At 38.8% G+C, this 17,268-nt stretch overlaps 1 protein-coding gene across 1 annotated transcript; it reads left to right on the top strand.

The window, feature by feature from the left end:
• Nucleotides 1-3,058: 3,058 nt before the first annotated feature.
• FGF20 (fibroblast growth factor 20) lies at nt 3,059-13,015 on the top strand. The gene is made up of 3 exons (XM_055416264.2): nt 3,059-3,816; nt 9,595-9,698; nt 11,826-13,015. The coding sequence occupies exons 1-3, from the start codon at nt 3,531-3,533 to the stop codon at nt 12,069-12,071; spliced, it is 636 nt and encodes a 211-aa protein (XP_055272239.1). The 5' UTR covers nt 3,059-3,530; the 3' UTR covers nt 12,072-13,015.
• The last annotated feature ends 4,253 nt before the right edge of the window (nt 13,016-17,268 follow it).

Below are 17,268 nucleotides of genomic sequence, written 5' to 3'. Positions count from 1 at the left end.
AGGCCATCTGTGGGGTCGTACGGAGTCGGACACCACTGAAGTGACTAAGCAGCATCAGCAGCAGAATTATTGAAAGACATTAATTCCTTTTTCATGTGCAAAAATTCCTTTTCCATTGATTCATAACACTGCGCTTGCTGCAAAACTACATCAGAACCATATAGCCTGGAAAACTGTAAGGACATTTTGTGGAAGTAGAAATTGTACCACGTATTTGTATAACAGCAAGGCAAGTGTGGTCTCTAGGAAGTATAGGTAAAGTTGATTAGATTGCAGTGTATACTTAAAAGCTGAATAATGCACTCTTGTAAAACACTCTTCAAAATTATTTAACTTCCCATGATATCATCACAGCATGTGCAAAAAAAATCTTTAGTGTTATCTTTTCCTGTCACATGACTAGTGCAAACAAAAGAAATCCTTATCTTTTTGTTTCTATTCTGGCCCTTCATAAAATGGCATTAAGCACCATTCAAAATTTACACAGTAAGGACTTAGTTTGAGAAAAAAGATTAATTTTGTATTTCAAACAAATTATACTTGCTAAATTGTAAAGCAAAAATTTTCTCAACAACTGTAGGTTTCTAGCATTTTACATTTGCAGAAAATATTTTAGTTTTAAAACCACTTTCTTAGATATTTTTACATGTAAGTCTCACAGCAAACCTTGGCATAGAGAACTAGGCAGGAGTTCTTATTGTACAATAAGAGTTCTATAAGTACAATATAGTATACTTATTTTGCAAAAGTGGAAAAAGGCATTTAGAGAGTTTAAGGAAATTTCTGTGGGATGTAAGATTCTGAACTAAACCCTGAATTAGAATTTAGGACATTTTTTTTTTCTTTAAAAAGTGGAATGTGCCTATTTCATAGCATTATTGTGGTGACCAAATAAGGCCATGGACTTGAAAATGTTAAAGTTGTACAGAGGTAGTATGTTTATTATTAAAGTTTGGGGACTTTTGCAACTATGGGTAAAATTTCTCTATATTTTACTATTTTATATACATATATGTAATACAAGAGACTTAACAATTGGAGAGATATAAATTCCACAGCAAGACTCTAAGTGTTCATGTGGGGAAATATTTTATAGATTGAACTGGTACCTCTCGGAGCAAATGATGATGTTATATATCCACTGTGGAATAATTAACAGCATTATATATTGTACAGAAGTTAGACTTTGAAACAAACCTCATTAAAGGTACTTGATCTTAGTTTTAAACCTTTAAGTATCTTCTTTAAAAGTGATCAATGTACGTACTGGCTACTTTAGTTATCCTGCGATGAGATTCATATAACTTTGATCTAACTTTCTTTGATTTAACTCTGCAATTAAGAAGATTTGGTTCAAAGTAAAAGCTCATTGGTTGATGTTTTCCACTGATGTGATAATGTTTACACAGATGTGCTCTGAAATCTTGATTATGGTGGATTTGGGGGTCCTACCACAAGACAGATCGCTGTTATTTGGAAGGTGAAATAATATGACACTTAACTGGTACAACCTTTAAAACAGACTTAGCTGTGTACGTTTCTAAAGTGATTTATTTGTTTATTGTTTTAAGCCAATGTTTTTGTTTTATTTCATATCTATCAACAGTAAATCACTTGCTTTAAGGACTCTTTTATAACTTGGTTGCACAAGGGTCAGTATTTAGGGCCGTAGTGATGAAAAGGTGTAACTTTACCTACTTTAAAGCACCTGCCAATTAATTAGCAAAAATCCCTTCAGAGCAAATAAAATAAAAAATCCCATCCATCTGCACTCCCAAGTTGAGGCCTTTGTTAAGCAGACCGTGAAATGGGGCTGAAAAACTCATTTTCAGTGGGTCCGTAAAACTTTTTTGCTTAGAGGAAGTGTAAAAACCTGTCAAATGATTCTCAATGCTTTGGCCACTGAAAAACTGTAACTTAAAGATCTTAAATTTAACTAGTTGTACAAAATCAAAGTTTGAAGTTTTAAATGCTTGTGTATCCAGCTCCTTCACCTCAATGACTTTGGATCTGACAAATATGCACTGGGCAATTTTTTCCACATGCAATTTTCCGGGTCTCAAAAACACAGCAAGAAGCAACACCATTTTCCATTTATTTGTTTTTATAATTCAAATGTGAACAATCAAAAAACAATTTAGTCTGAAAGCAAATGCAACTAAGAATAGGGAGGTACTCTTAGATTGGATAAGGGTCCCAGAGGTCACCTATCATTTATGACCCTATTACAGATATTCATTTTCTGTTTGTGGCATCCATAAGAATATGGACCATCTCTTTTCAGCCTACTTGGATTTACTCTTAATCCCTAGATTCACAATTAGATTATGTTATTATATTAAGTTGCTTAAAAGTTCACAAACTTAGCACACAATTTTAAATTTCCATGCAGATAGAAGGTTATATCATGTGTTATCTGAGTAAAGATAAACATTAAAAAGAACCTGGGAAGGGGGCGGTGTGTGTGTGTTCCTAACCTAACCTTGATTATGTAAAGAAAATCCCCCATCTAAATGATAAAAGAAACGAGTAATGCTTGTACATTTTATTAGTGTTTTAAAATTAGTGAGTTAAACTGTCAAAGCTTTGATTTTCCTTTCATGTGTGTCTGGGCAGGTCTAAGCCTCGGGTAACGCCCTTTTTCCTTCTCCCTCTCTTACCTGTTTTTTTTTTTTGCACCTGTCCACTGCAGGCTCCCAGCAGCTCCCAAGGGGTCCAATTCTCTCCTTTCCTTTTCCTCCTCCTACCCATCCCCTCCTCCTGCTTCCCCCCTCCCAGTTTCCTCCCCCCCAACCCCTCCTTTCCCTTCTTCAATCTACCTGCCAAGTTGGGCTCCTTTCAGCAGCCATCTATCACTGCAAAGGAGCTCACATCAAAGGCGATTGCACGGCCGCAGCCGCGCGGCATCACGGTTGTTCCAGAGACGACCGCAAAGAGGGGCCTTGACTGCGCCTCCCTGAAGTTGCTGGCCAGCTCTGGCCAGTGGTGGGAATGATTCTTTTTTTTTTTTTTTGCGACTGCCACTGATAGAGAGCCGTCAAGGGCCCCTTCTGGTCACTTCCGAAGAGCAAAAACGTGTTGAGAGGAGGCCGGTTTAAGATTTCAAACGGAAACCTCCCCAGCGCGCATGAAAGGACTTGATTAGCATATGTCAAGAGGACCCGCATATATACTGTGTGTATGTACACAGGACTCTGATCTGATCAGTTTGCGGAGTTGGAGCCCCAGCCCCCAGCCCCAGCCTTAGTATTGGCAGCGGCAGCTTATAGATGTTTCTGCAAGGCCAGCAGCCGGCTCCCACCTACCCCGGGAGAGAAGACCGCTCCAAGACAGTGAAAGCGTCCCTGCTCTCAGTGCAAAGTCCATCCTGCGACCTCACGGGAGTAACCGGGCCTTAACTTTTTCTTTTTTTGGCGCTTGTTTAGCCATCATTTTTTCTCATCCACCTCCCCATCTCCGCTACCGTTTTGCTTGTGGGGTGGGGGTGTCTTTTGTTTTCCGGATCGTCCGCCTCGCCCTCTGGCCTCTCCATGGCTCCCTTAGCAGAAGTCGGGGGCTTCCTGGGCGGCCTGGAGGGCCTGGGCCAGCAGGTGGGCTCTCACTTCCTGCTGCCTCCTGCCGGGGAGCGGCCGCCTCTGCTGGGCGAGCGCCGGGGCGCGGCGGAGCGCGGCGCCCGCGGGGGCCCCGGGGCGGCGGAGCTGGCGCACCTGCACGGCTTCCTGCGCCGCCGGCAGCTCTACTGCCGCACCGGCTTCCACCTGCAGATCCTGCCCGACGGCAGCGTGCAGGGCACCCGGCAGGACCACAGCCTCTTCGGTACGTACGGGCGCCCGCATCCCGCGCTCCTCCCTACTCGCCTGCTGAGCGACTCCGGCTTGCGCGGGGACGGGAGCCCCAGAGACCCTTTGGGTGCCAAGTACGGGCTGGGATTTACGGGACCCCAGGGTTTTGTCTGTAAGCCGGCCTCTGCGATCGCCGGCAGGCCTGCCGCTCCAGACCCTGGAGGGGGCGGGAGGGGAGAGCGGGGCGCTCCGCCCGCACCTGGCTGCCTGGGACGCAGAGCCCTGGACTGGAGCCACGTCTTTCCGCACTCCTTACCTCGCAGGCAGTTTTTTTTTTTTTTTATCCCTATTATTTTCTCCTGCGCCCCCAACGTTTCCCCCAGTAACTGTCCACTTAACAAAAGTTAACAACAGAAAGCCTTCCGCTTCTTTCGACCTGCCCTACAGCCAGGCAGTTGATGATGCTTTTACGGTTACTGCTCAAAAATAGGAAGCGAGCTTTTACTTGTCTATCTAGAGCACCATACATGTTGAGCAGGTAACAGATTAACTCTCCGTGGGCACCATCGCTCCTGTCAGGCTCACCTGCCTGCAGTTCTCTGCGCTGTTAAAGTTTGGTGAGAAAAAACAAACAAACAAACAAAAAGATTATCGGGCTACAGGGCATGCCTAGTCCTTTAACCAAGATCCTCTTTAGAAATGATGAAATCCTGAAGCAAAGATCTTGGTATTGACCATAGGTAAGAGGAAGTAGGGAAGGGAAAGAAGATATGGGTGGGAACACAAAGAGACATGTTTCAGAATACCCCCAACAGTGCCTGGGAGCAGAAGGAGTTAAAAGAAAGGGAAAAAAACAAAACAAAACACAACACAACAACCGAATGATTGTTAAGTCAGATTGCTAAGAGACTAGATTGGGAAACCATAAAGTCTCTACTGTAATTCCTCCTTACCTAGCTGTGTGATTAGCACGTGCTCTAACCAGTGAGCCTGAGTTTTCTTTTCTTGTCTGTACAATGATGGGGTTAAATCAGGTGATTCTTTTAAGATGCTCTCCTGTTCTAACAGCCCAGGATCTTTCCTCTACTGTGGAAGTGTTCTTCATATTCGAGTTAACTGGCTAACACTCTTGAAGGATTTTGATCATCCAACTCGGAACTTCACTAGATAGGATCACTGTATCTCTTTTTAAAGACTCCGTTTACCTGTCAGCAGCAGTGTGAAAGGGCCTAGGTCAGTTTTCCTTCTCCCTTCCTCAGCAGTGGATTTCTCTGAGAGTCTTATCTCTGAAGGGCCCTCTCTTGTCCTCATCCCTTGTTCTTATTTGGCTTTCTCTTTTTGACTTGAAGTCCTCATTAAAACTTTGGAAAACTGTAAATCTCAGTTTGAGGGGGCATTTGTAACCCTAGATGTGGAAATGAGCATGTGGTGGTCATTTGGTAGCACTTAAAGGCTTAGAAAATCAACTTTTTAAACCCCACATGTTTGCAACTTCCACTGATCTCTTCCAAATTCCCATTGCCTACGAGTCCAGAGTGTCATGACCTAGTGGCCAACCTTGGGGTCACTTTCAGAAAGTGGTTTCTAAATTGAAGAGGCTGAAATTCCATGTCTAAAGAACTTTGCTGACACCAGGTGGCTCAGTTCCCTCCTCTTGAGTAATTACTGCACTTCACTTGTTACAGAGAAACCCTCCCGCTACCAGAAAGATTTAGAAATGAAGGCAAATGTGTTCATGCCTATAAGTAGAACAGGTAGAAGTTAAGCTTAGGTAATAGTCAGACTCCCCCACCCCCCACCCCCTCTGATACATAGTGGTGGTGGTGGTGGTGAGGTTACTAAGTTCAACTCTTGTGACCCCATGGACTGTAGCCTTCGAGACTCCTCTGTTCATTAGATTTTCCAGGCAAGAATACTGGAGTGGGTCGCCATTTCCTTCTCCAGGGCATCTTCCCAACCCAGGGATCGAACCCATGTCTCCTGCTCCGCAGGCAGATTCTTTACTGCTGAGTCACCAGGGAGGTTCATGTGATACATGGTGTAACTTTGGAAATTCTACTTTTAAGATACTGGTAATTCAACTGTGATCTCCCCGAAGTCAAGTAGTTGCTTCTTCTACTTTGTGTCTTTTTATAAGACTGACTCTATGGGAAGAGATTAGTAAATATTTGTCGACTTGATAACATTCATTAAACTGGTATTTTATTCCATTCTTTAAGGTACAAATGTTGCCTATTAGAATGACCATCTTCGTGGAAATTTTGTTTTTGCTGAAATTTTGTATACTTATTTAGTAATTGCAAAAATATGACTTGGACTGATTTTTGTACTGGGTTAAGTCACTCTGTAGTGCAGGGGTACTTATAGAAACAAAATATTTACTGTTATACAAAGGAAGGATAACCCAGATTAGTATGGTAGCTTAAATGAGTAACAACCTCTAGAGTGCACTACAGTGCATCCTAGTGGCATTTAATAGCTAAAGCATCATAATTTACTACAAGGAAGTGTAGATGAGAAGAAAGTATATATTCAGCATGCATATATAACATTAAATCGACTTCCCAGGAGGCTCAGTGGTAGAGTCCACCTGCTAATGCAGAAGTGAGTTTAATCCCTGGGTCAGGAAGATCTTCTGGAAAAGGAAATGACAACCCACTCCAGTATTTTTTCCTGGGAAATTCCATGGACAGAGGAGACTGGCAGGCTGCAGGCCATGGGGTCACAAAAGAGTCAGGCATGACTTAGCAACTAAACAACAACAACAATATTATATGATTCTCTTAATATTTGCCTTCTTTTCTTAGTTCTTCAGTGATTGACTATGAAATTATTTATTCTCTCTAAAATTTATTTCTTTGTTATCAAAGTAAGAATTCTGAACATGCTTAAGGTGTACTATTTGAGATGTTAAAGTAGATAACATTTTTGATAATTTATACTAATTTGACCATGATTAAATTAAAAAATTCATAATACTGTGTTTTAAAATTTCAAAACCACATCAATAGAATAAAAACAAAAGGTCCCAGTGAGGCTTAAAAAATTCCCTATCTGAGTTAGCTCTATATTTATAATAGAGTTTTTTTGCACAGTAGTATAGTAGAAAGATTTTACCTAATACGTAAACATGGAATCATTACTTTAAAAAAAAGTTTAGCCTGAGATCAAACATTTTCCTTTAAAGGCTTTTCCTTTCTTCTCCCCTGTTCTCCATAGATTTGTCTGATGTGGTTGCATTGTGGGTTGACTCACCTGTTTATTATGATTTTTTAAAAGGCTGGCTTTGAAAATGATACCAGAAAGACAAAGTACCTCCACGTCTTTTTATGGGACACTGGGCATTAGAAAATCTATCTAAAATCTGTGATTACCTCTAAAGGAAAGTTTTTCATGTCTACTCTTTGTTAAGGAATTAGCTTAGTTGCCACCTCATATTATAAATAAGAAAGACTTGTCAAATCTCATTTAAGAATCAAATGATTACAAATTACTGTGCGGTATACTATTTCCTTGTGAAGAAAAAGGATCAGAATTTAAAAGTGTGGCTAAAATCTTTAAGAGGAACATGAAAAGCACATAACCTCTTTCCCATCAGCTCCCATGAGCCACCACAAAATTATTTTGACCTTGTTCTATGTATATGAGGATTTGCATATCGGTTAATGAAGTTGAAGCTATTGAATATAATTATTCTAAGAATATATGTAATTGCTTGTCTTTCTACAATTAACATGTTTTTTGACAAGATAGCAGCATTATTTTAAGATTAGACTTAAAGTGCAGGTGGTTTATGATTTAGTTGTGAGAAAGATGAAGACCTTATAAGATCTGTTTTATAATTAATTTATATGGAAACGAAACTTTTATTGTACTTGAAAACTAGTTCTACTATGCACGCTAATCAGTTAATCAGTTCCTGTTCTTTGAAAGACAAGAGTGTCTTTAGATACCTAAAGAGAGTTAAGTTACAAGTGAGCCACAGTACACTTTTCAATTTGAATATAACATTCATTACAACTTCAAGTAATTATACATTGTAAGTATATCCTGGATGAAATTCCAGCAATGTGTCTTCTTCTCCCAGTCATGTTTTGGGTCTTTATTTTTGTTTCTAGTAGGGATCACTGATGAGCTTGACAGTAAGTTTAATTTTCCTCTACTTCCTACCTCTCTATCAATTATCATGGCTATCCTCTGGGGTCTGTGCCTTCCTACTATATATTTTCTCTCGGCCTTGGGCAAGCCGCTTACAGGAAATCTGGCAGTATATTGTTGCTGTTAGATCCTTGTTAGGTCTAGTGTTCTACATGATCTCCTAATAGTTTGAAAGAGCTCCTTTGAGCTCTTGAGAATCTATGTTTAGAGCTTAAGCATCTGTGTTTCTGCCAATGAATGAATTAGGATCTGGGCAGAACAGAGCCCTTCATATAAGCAAATAGCCAGATTTTGTATTTTCCCTTGGCCTTGGTAATATCATGTGTCCAAACAGGAACTTGTAGTACAATAAATCAAGAAATGACTTAAGAGCAAGAGTTAGGCTAAATGGTACACATTTATACAGCCGTGGATCTTAAGACAAGGTGAAGGGGTGAAGGTAGAAAGCTATTGAGGAAGGCAGTTCCAAGCATAGATAGTCTGTCTATATACTTTTTCAGCAGAGTCTAAAGAGAAGAACAAGACAAAGACACTAGTCCAAAGGTTAGTGTGTGCCAAGGAAAAGAATGATGCAGAAGGAAGCATTAAGGGTTTTATTTGTTGTTGTTTTTGTTTAACTGTAGTGTATTAATAGTGTTGAATGGAGAGTTTTTTATACTAATTTACCTATTTGTTGTTGTTTAGTTGCTCAATTCTGGAAAGTTTCTGAAAGTGAAATCTATTTGCATGTTAAATTCTTGGTATTTGGCTATCACATTTCATGAATTATAAAGTCATTTAACTTTTTGAACCATAAAATTTATCTTTAAGAATCATGGGATGGGAAACAGCAAATTATATAATCTGTAATTTTTGAAACTACTTTCTTGAAGCAGTGTTCCGAAGTATTAACATTGGATTAGGGCTCAGAAAATATGACTCCAAGTATCTGTTCTGTTAATTACAAATATCATTATCTTTAGGGAAATCTCAGTTTCTTTGTATGTAAAATGGAATAATAATATCATCCATACTTATTTTAGGAGGTTGTTCTTGAGGAACAGATGGGAAAGTAAAAATAGAAGCCCTTTATAAACTACTAAATACTAATGCATCCATATAAAGTATATTGGCTGCTGCTAGAAAAAAAATTTACTTAGTTCATACTAAGCAAAAACAAAGCAAAACAATTAACAGGACATGGTTATAATTAGTGGAATCAAGGAGAACCAAGAACATCTCTATTATATACTAATTTATGATAATAATAGCGTCCAGTTATTGGATGCCTAAAAATGTTAGTCCTTACCACTCTCCTGTAAGGAAGCATTCACCCTTTTATGTGGGAAGACATTGATGTTCAAAAAAAGACAAATGACTTATGTACTCAGACTAATCAGTAAGTTACTAAACTGGATTCAAACCCAGGTTAGTTTTGTTTAAGGTTTTATACCTTTAACACTATATCACAATGAACAATTTTTTCTTCTTTTAGTTTTTTTATCTATAAAATGGGAGTTTCATCATAATGACAATTGTATATCACTTTTCAGTTTATGAAGGACTTCCACACACAGTATTATATTTAGCAATTTGATCTCCTACTCTTTGGAAGATTTTCATTAGTTGTATGTTCTTTAATAAATGCAAATCATTGTTTTATTTATAAATTCAGGTATCCTGGAATTCATCAGTGTGGCAGTGGGACTTGTCAGTATTAGAGGTGTGGACAGTGGTCTTTACCTTGGAATGAATGACAAAGGAGAATTATATGGATCAGTAAGTATTTTTTTTTTTAATGACTGTAATTCATTAAATAATGACTATACATTTTTTAAGTAAAATAGCTACCAATAATGCATATCAGAAGAAATATATAAATGTACATACTTAAGTAGAAATGAAAAATCTTTATCTTGATAAATTTCCATATGTCTAGACGGTAGTATAGCATTAATAACTCACTTCCACTTCTTAAACCCTAAACCTTTATTGCTTTTAGTTAGTTCACTAGTTCCTTCTGCCCATTATCCTGGGACCAGAGATAGGAAAATGAGAGCAGTTTCTTCTTGCCTTGTTAGATTCTTTATATTCATTTAATGTAAATTTTCTCTACCCATTACTAGCTTTGTAGGTAGGTAAGTATACATCACTGACTTGCTGACCTTTGCAATATAGGAAATGAAATCTTAGGATACTGTAAACAACAACATACAATGGCAACACACTAGTTGGGCCATATCTGATGTCTTGATAATTATAGTAGCTGTGCTCTTAGAGTTGCCTTGGGAAGTTTTTAAGCTAATCACTGGGGATAAGTGCACACATTTGTAGGTCTACCATAGATATTTTAAATATGGAAATACTTTAAAAATTTTAAACTTTTCAGGTTAATATTTCATCACTGTAAGATTTTTTTTCGTTTCTTTTTTAAACAACAAAACAGCAACAACACAAGAATTAGAATAACAGGATAATATAAAGTTCAATATGCAGTATGATGTACATCTTTATCTTTCACTGGTAACATTATTTATTTGCTCACAGTTGCTTATAATTGATATAATTTTAAGAAAATTGTTACAGTGTAAATGTGTGCCACTCCCTCCCATCATCTCACATGAAATTCCTTCTTAAAGTCTAAATCTCTGTAGCTATTTCCAAAGAGAATTTAGCTTTTATGGTTTATCAGATGACATGACTGGGTACTTTCTTTTTCTTAAAATCTCAACTGAGACCACAATGTACAGTTAGAATCTTAATATACACTGAGGAAAATTGGTTATCGTATTTCAGTAAATGGTATTCCACTTATATCTATCCTTTCAAAGGTAAAACTTGCCCTTTCTGTCAGCTCAGAAGAAAGAGAAAGAATGCATTTTGTAATCTCATAAGAGTAGAATCACAATTAAAGAGAAAAACATGCACATGGTGGCTCAAGAGATAAAGAATCTGCCTCCAATGCAGGGGACCTGGGTTCCATCCTTGGGTCAGGAAGATCTCCTGGAGAAGAGAATGGTTAGCCACTCCAGTATTCTTGCCTGGAGAATTCCATGGACATAGGAGCCTGGTGGGTTACAGACCATGGGGTTGCAAAGAGGCAGATACAACTGGGTAACTAACACTTTGACTTCAGTCTTCCCTCTTCATGTATGTGTCAGATTAAAAAAAAGCAACTGTAGTCAATGTCTTGGGACAATATGCGGTCCATCTTGAAATGACAAGAAATTACCGGGCTTTTACTACATTTGGTGCATTTACCAAATAGTAATATCCAGACACAAGTTAATCATGGGTATTGTATAATTAAATAATTAATTCATAAAGGGAGGATATATGATTTGGAGTCGTGATCTTGCATTAGGAATTTGAATGCTAGCAATGTTGAATTTAGCAATTTGAATGTTAGCAACATCTTGAAATGTTTCAAGATGATAGCAGAGATTTGCTGTGTAGAACTTTGGCATCTAATGATGGAACAAGATAAACTACAAGTTTGTTTGGTGGTTATGGTGTGGGAATTGAGATAAAATGAAGCATGGGCAAATTTAGAATATTTATTAAGTACTGGGTTGGCCAAAAAGTTCATTTGAGTTTTCTGTAACAGCTTATGGAAAAAACCAAATGAACTTTTTGGCCAACCCAATATTTGGAAATAAAATTGAAAATTGACATTCAACTTAAAGTTCTTTGAATTAATAAACTGCTGGATGGAGTCACCTGGGAGAAAGAGTTCCAGGTAACATGAGAACTAAAATAGAACAAAGCAGAAACAGTTTATCCTTTCTCCCTCTTTGACAAAGATATAGTTATAAACAAAGAAATAAAAATATAAAAGTTGAGATTTTTCTAAGAAAATTTTCTTAAAAATATCATTTTTACTGGTAGCTATCTTCTCTCTTGTAGGAGAAACTGACTTCTGAATGCATCTTTAGGGAGCAATTTGAAGAGAACTGGTATAATACCTATTCATCGAACATATATAAACATGGAGACACTGGCCGCAGGTATTTTGTGGCACTTAACAAAGATGGGACTCCAAGAGATGGTGCCAGGTCCAAAAGACATCAGAAATTTACACATTTCCTGCCTAGACCAGTGGATCCAGAAAGAGTTCCTGAACTGTACAAGGACCTACTCATGTACAGTTGAAGGGGTTGGTGTCTTTACTGAAGAACCAAACTACAACTATTCTTTCTTGTTTCAGTTCTCATCATAAAATAGGAACCCAGGACAACATTCAGAATGTTATGGAGTCTGTTTTCCATTGGGATACTGACTTTGGAAAGAATGTTGAGAACAAGAAACAAAAAATATTTTCACTTGAAGTAGGTCAAGATCTCTTTTTACAAGTGGATTTAGTTCCCTCGGGTACACGGCTCAGTCCTCATTCATAGATTGAAGCTGAAAATCTGTTCAGCTGTGATCCTGGGAACTCAACCTAGTTTGCTGCTGGCACCTCACCTTTCTGGAGTATGTTTACTTTGAAGGGTACATTACAGATAGATACTTCATGTTGAAGAGATGGATTGACATAGTTGACCAAGATTATTGCTATATAAATTCTAAGAACCTTCTAGGATTTTGCAGGTGATGACATTATATGTAAAAAGTTGGGGCGAAACATGGACTAGGAAATACGCCACACCAAGATGGACCGTTTTTTTAAAGGATGGACCTATTTATACATTTTCAGTTGGCAAATATTTATTATATATATTTATTTATTAAAGAGTTTATTTTTTACTGGTATATGAAGATAATACGAAGAGAAAAAAAACAACCAAAATTTCTTTATCGTGCCATTCCTTTGTTGTGATGTCTTTGGCTGTCAAGAAGACTTCATTATTGCTACACATTAAGCATAGAATGAGATCCTGAATTTCTTTTAAAAAATGAAGTATAGCATAGATTATATATTTTTTGATTTCAGTTGCCTTCTAAATGTAACATTGGTTTCTTTGGCCTAGAAAAATTCTTTATCAATTTGTATTGAATTCAACACACATTCAAAAAGGGAATTAAACACTGATATTTTAATGTTTTGGTGTCATTCCTTTTAAGGTGAAGTTATTCTACATATATAACATATTTTTATGGTGACATAATTCTAAGTTCCTGAGAAAAATGTAATATTTAGTGAACTTTTAATGTTGAAAATTATTGGACATTATAAACCAACTATGCTTACTTATTTTCTTGACTTAGTGTGGCAAAGCTCATTTCTTTTCACTCACTATGATCATAGAAGGGGCTTCCCTGGTGATTCATATGGTAAAGCATCTGCCTGCAATGCGGGAAACCCAGGCTCGATCCCTGGGTTGGGAAGATCCTCTGGAGAAGAAAATGGCAACCCACTCCAGTACTCTTGCCTGGAAAATTTCATAGACGGAGGAGACTGGTAGGCCACAGTCCATGGGGTAGCAAAGAGTCAGACACGACTGAGCAACTTCACTTTCACCTGATCATAGAAAGAATGAGTCTTAGTGGAACCACAGTTAATAATAGTAGGGCTCCATCTACCTATCTGAGTGTGCCATCTTTTCCATTATATCTCCTAATTTGTCATTTTTCAATAGTCATTAAGCCTACTATACAGAATACTGTTAAAAACTAAGGAAAATACAGTGGTCAAGACAGAAGTGGGTCTTGCTTCACGAAGCTTGTTATCTAGTAGGGGAAACTGACATAGTAATGGTGAATTGTGATGTACTCTATGAAAAAAACAAGGTTCAGACAGAAAAAAAGAGAGGATAAATTTAGATAGGATGGGTGAGAGGCTTCTCTAAAGAGCTGACATTTCTTAAAGGATAAGGCCAAGATGGAGCTTCCATGGTGGTTCAAATGGAACCACCAGTAAAGAATCTGCCTGCAGTGCAGGAGGCCTGTGTTTGATTCCTGGGTCAGGAAGATCCCTTGGAGAAGGGAATAGCTACCCACTCCAGTAATCTTGCCTGGAGAATCCCATGGACAGAGGAGCCTGGCAAGTTACAGTCTGTGGAATTGCAGAGTCAGATATAACTGAGCAACTCACACTTTCACTACATTACTTTCAAGAGAAGAGTAAAAAGCCATGATGGAAGGGGAAACAGTGAGTTTGGAGTCCTTAAAGCAAGAAAGAACTTTGTGGCTGCTGCCGAGTAACGAGCTGGGAGAGTGGCACACGCAAATTTATAAAGCCACACAGATACAAATCCTGTAGTTTTTACTTGCTCCTACCCAGCAAGTTGTCAGTGTTGCCACCCTCACACACGGCAGTCATCACTGGGGATGTGGTGATAATCACGGAAACAGCTCCCACCAGTTAGAACGCAGAAGCCTTGTAACTGCTGGGCTTCAGCCCCACCGTTTCTGAGGCATGTGTCTGAAAGGGAGCTTAAACATTTTGAACAGGTTCCCAGGAAACATTGCATTTTGAACAGGTTCCCAGGAAACATTGATGCAGTTGGTCCAAAGACCATACTTTAAGAATCACTAGTCTAGAGCAGGGTTTTTCAAACTTTAGAGTACATGCAAAAACACCCGAGGATCTTGTTAAAGGACAGATTTGTTAAACTAGGTCTGGGTTAGGGGATGGAGAGTTGAACTGTTGTATTTCTAACAATATCCCAGCTGATACTCGATAACGGTCATACCATATATCACGCTTTGAATGCCAGACTGACTGTTGCTTTAATGTTCTCTAGAGTTATTCCTATTGGTTCATCCTCTCATGACTTGAATACATTAATGGTGGTGTGTGGTGTGATGGTAGGAAGTTCCTCACATACCTTTAATAAAGCTATATGGGAACGTGTGTGTGTGTGTGTGTGTGTGTGTGTCTGGAGGAGTGGTGCATGCACTTGTGTGCATACAGTGTCTAACAGGCAGCGATATAGCTTAAAATCTATTGCTTTCATAAATGTAAAAAATGATAGTTTAGCAGTAATGTTTTCATAATAGTCATAATAAAACAATTCCCATTTATTTTTATTTGTCAATAAAAGTAGTAAACTAATTTTGGTTCACTGCTGGACATCTATATTGAATGCATGTGTCCCAAAGGAAGCATTATGCAAGTATTTCAAATCATCAGAATGATGCTGGTGTCTAAACTTACAGCTGTGGAGGAAGTCTTATGAATTTAAAGAGAGAATCCACTGATCAAAGATGGCCCACAATGAATATCCTTGCTCAATCAAAATTTCTTTGTTTTTTAGATATAACAGGAATATAAGTTTAACTTTTTTATGGTGATAACTATGTGTAGAAATTTGAGATATGAAATATGATTGAAGCAATGAATTTACAAACCTTCAGATAACTAAAAAGTCACTGTATATTGCATTCTAATTCTACTTATATATTGGCATGTCTTCCTATGTTAGAAAAACAATTTGTATTTACTGAATTTACACTACTTGAAGAAATGATCTATTTGATATCTTAATAAGTTTCACTTGATTTCACCTGATATTCCTAAATGGAAGTAGAGTGTGAGCATATTAATTCATACACGGAAGGATAAGAATAATTTGGTTTATTATCAAATTAATATTTTGAAAATAACTTTATTCTCAGGATGCTTGGGGAAAATTTTGCCCATTAGTCATCCTCTTGCTTCTTTATTTTAAATGTTTTATTGTGTGTGTGTGTGTGGGCACTAGTCGCTCAGTCATGTTCGACCCTTTGTGACCCCATGGACTATAGCCCATCAGGCTCCTTTATCCGTGGAATGAGCCAGGCAAGAATACTGGGGTGAACACTGGAAGAATACATTTCCTTCTCCAAAATGTTCTATTAGAAATCATTTACTAATTTACATTTTCCATTCTTTCTTGCTTGGAATGTTAATTATCATTTGCAATATTTACCTGCAGTAATGGATGTGAGAGTTGGACTGTGAAGAAAGCTGATCGCCGAAGAATTGATGCTTTTGAACTGTGGTGTTGAAGAAGACTCTTGAGAGTTCCTTGTACTGCAAGGAGATCCAACCAGTCCATTCTAAAGGAGATCAATCCTGGGTGTTCATTGGAAGGACTGATGCTAAAGTTGAAACTGCAATACTTTGGCCACCTCATGCGACGAGTTGACTCACTGGAAAAGACTCTGATGCTGGGAAAGGTTGGGGGCGGGAGGAGAAGGGGACGACAGAGAATGAGATGGCTGGATGGCATCACCAACTCTGTGGACATGAGTTTGAGTGAACTCCGGGAGTTGGTGATGGACAGGGAGGCCTGGCGTGCTGTGATTCATGGGGTCACGGAGAGTCAGACACGACTGAGTGACTGAACTGAACTGAACTGAATGATAACACCCACTTGCTAAAATAGAACAGACTGATCTCTTTCCTGCTTGAGTATTCTCCACAGGTCCCAGCCATTGCCCTGCATGACTAGATATAACTAATACTTGGAGACCAAGGTTCTTCTCTTTAAGAACAGTGTTTCTTAGAAGAAGCAGTGTACCTTAGGCATCATTAAAGGTGCCCTTGCCATGGGCTTCCAGTTGAGCAGCACATTTCTGTGAAGGGCAGTACTCTATCCTGCTGCTACCACTTCCATTTAACAGTGCAGATCTCACTTGCCCATCATTCCTGGAGAGTGTGTGGGTGTCAGATATAATCAAATTCATGGTGGTGGCAAAAGGACTTGCTATTCTCTCTTTGGGTTGCTCTGTTTTAATGCTGCTGCTGCTGCTAAGTCACTTCAGTCGTGTCCGACTCTGTGTGACCCCATAGACGGTAGCCCACCAGGCTACCCCGTCCCTGGAATTCTCCAGGCAAGAACACTGGAGTGGGTTGCCATTTCCTTCTCCAATGCATGAAAGTGAAAAGTGAAAGTGAAGTTGCTCAGTTGTGTCCAACTCCTAGCGACCCCATGGACTGCAGCCTGCCAGGCTCCTCCGTCCTTGGGATTCTCCAGGCAAGAGTACTGGAGTGGGGTGCCATTGCCTTCTCCGTCTGTTTTAATGATGGACCAATAAGTGGCTGGCAACTGATTTGTACTCAGAAATGAGAACAGTATTTGACAAGTACACATTTGACAAGTACACTATTTGACAGTACACATTTGTCATTCCCTTGGGGCATGCCAATAATTCCATGCCATCAGATCACTGGAGAGTCCACTGGAGAGTCCTGTCTGGGTTATATAGGATGAGAAGTTAGAGAGTTGCCTGTGTAATCTTTAAGAAACTTGCCTTTCAGGATCTAGTTACGATACTGCAGCATCATATCCCACTGTGTCAGTAGCCATACCTTTCTTTGCATCCTGTTTAGTGATGTGGGTTTCAAGGACAAACATTGTGTTCAGTCCAGCGCATAATTAATTTTTTTCAAAACAACAACATTCCCAGAAAAGTTATTGCT

Source organism: Moschus berezovskii, chromosome 26, assembly GCF_049115385.1.
Source record: "Moschus berezovskii isolate FMDL1 chromosome 26, NW_MosBer_1.0, whole genome shotgun sequence".
Lineage (NCBI taxonomy): Eukaryota > Metazoa > Chordata > Mammalia > Artiodactyla > Moschidae > Moschus > Moschus berezovskii.
The sequence above is the reverse complement of the archived record's forward strand: the minus strand, read 5'-3'. Positions and strand labels throughout refer to the sequence as shown.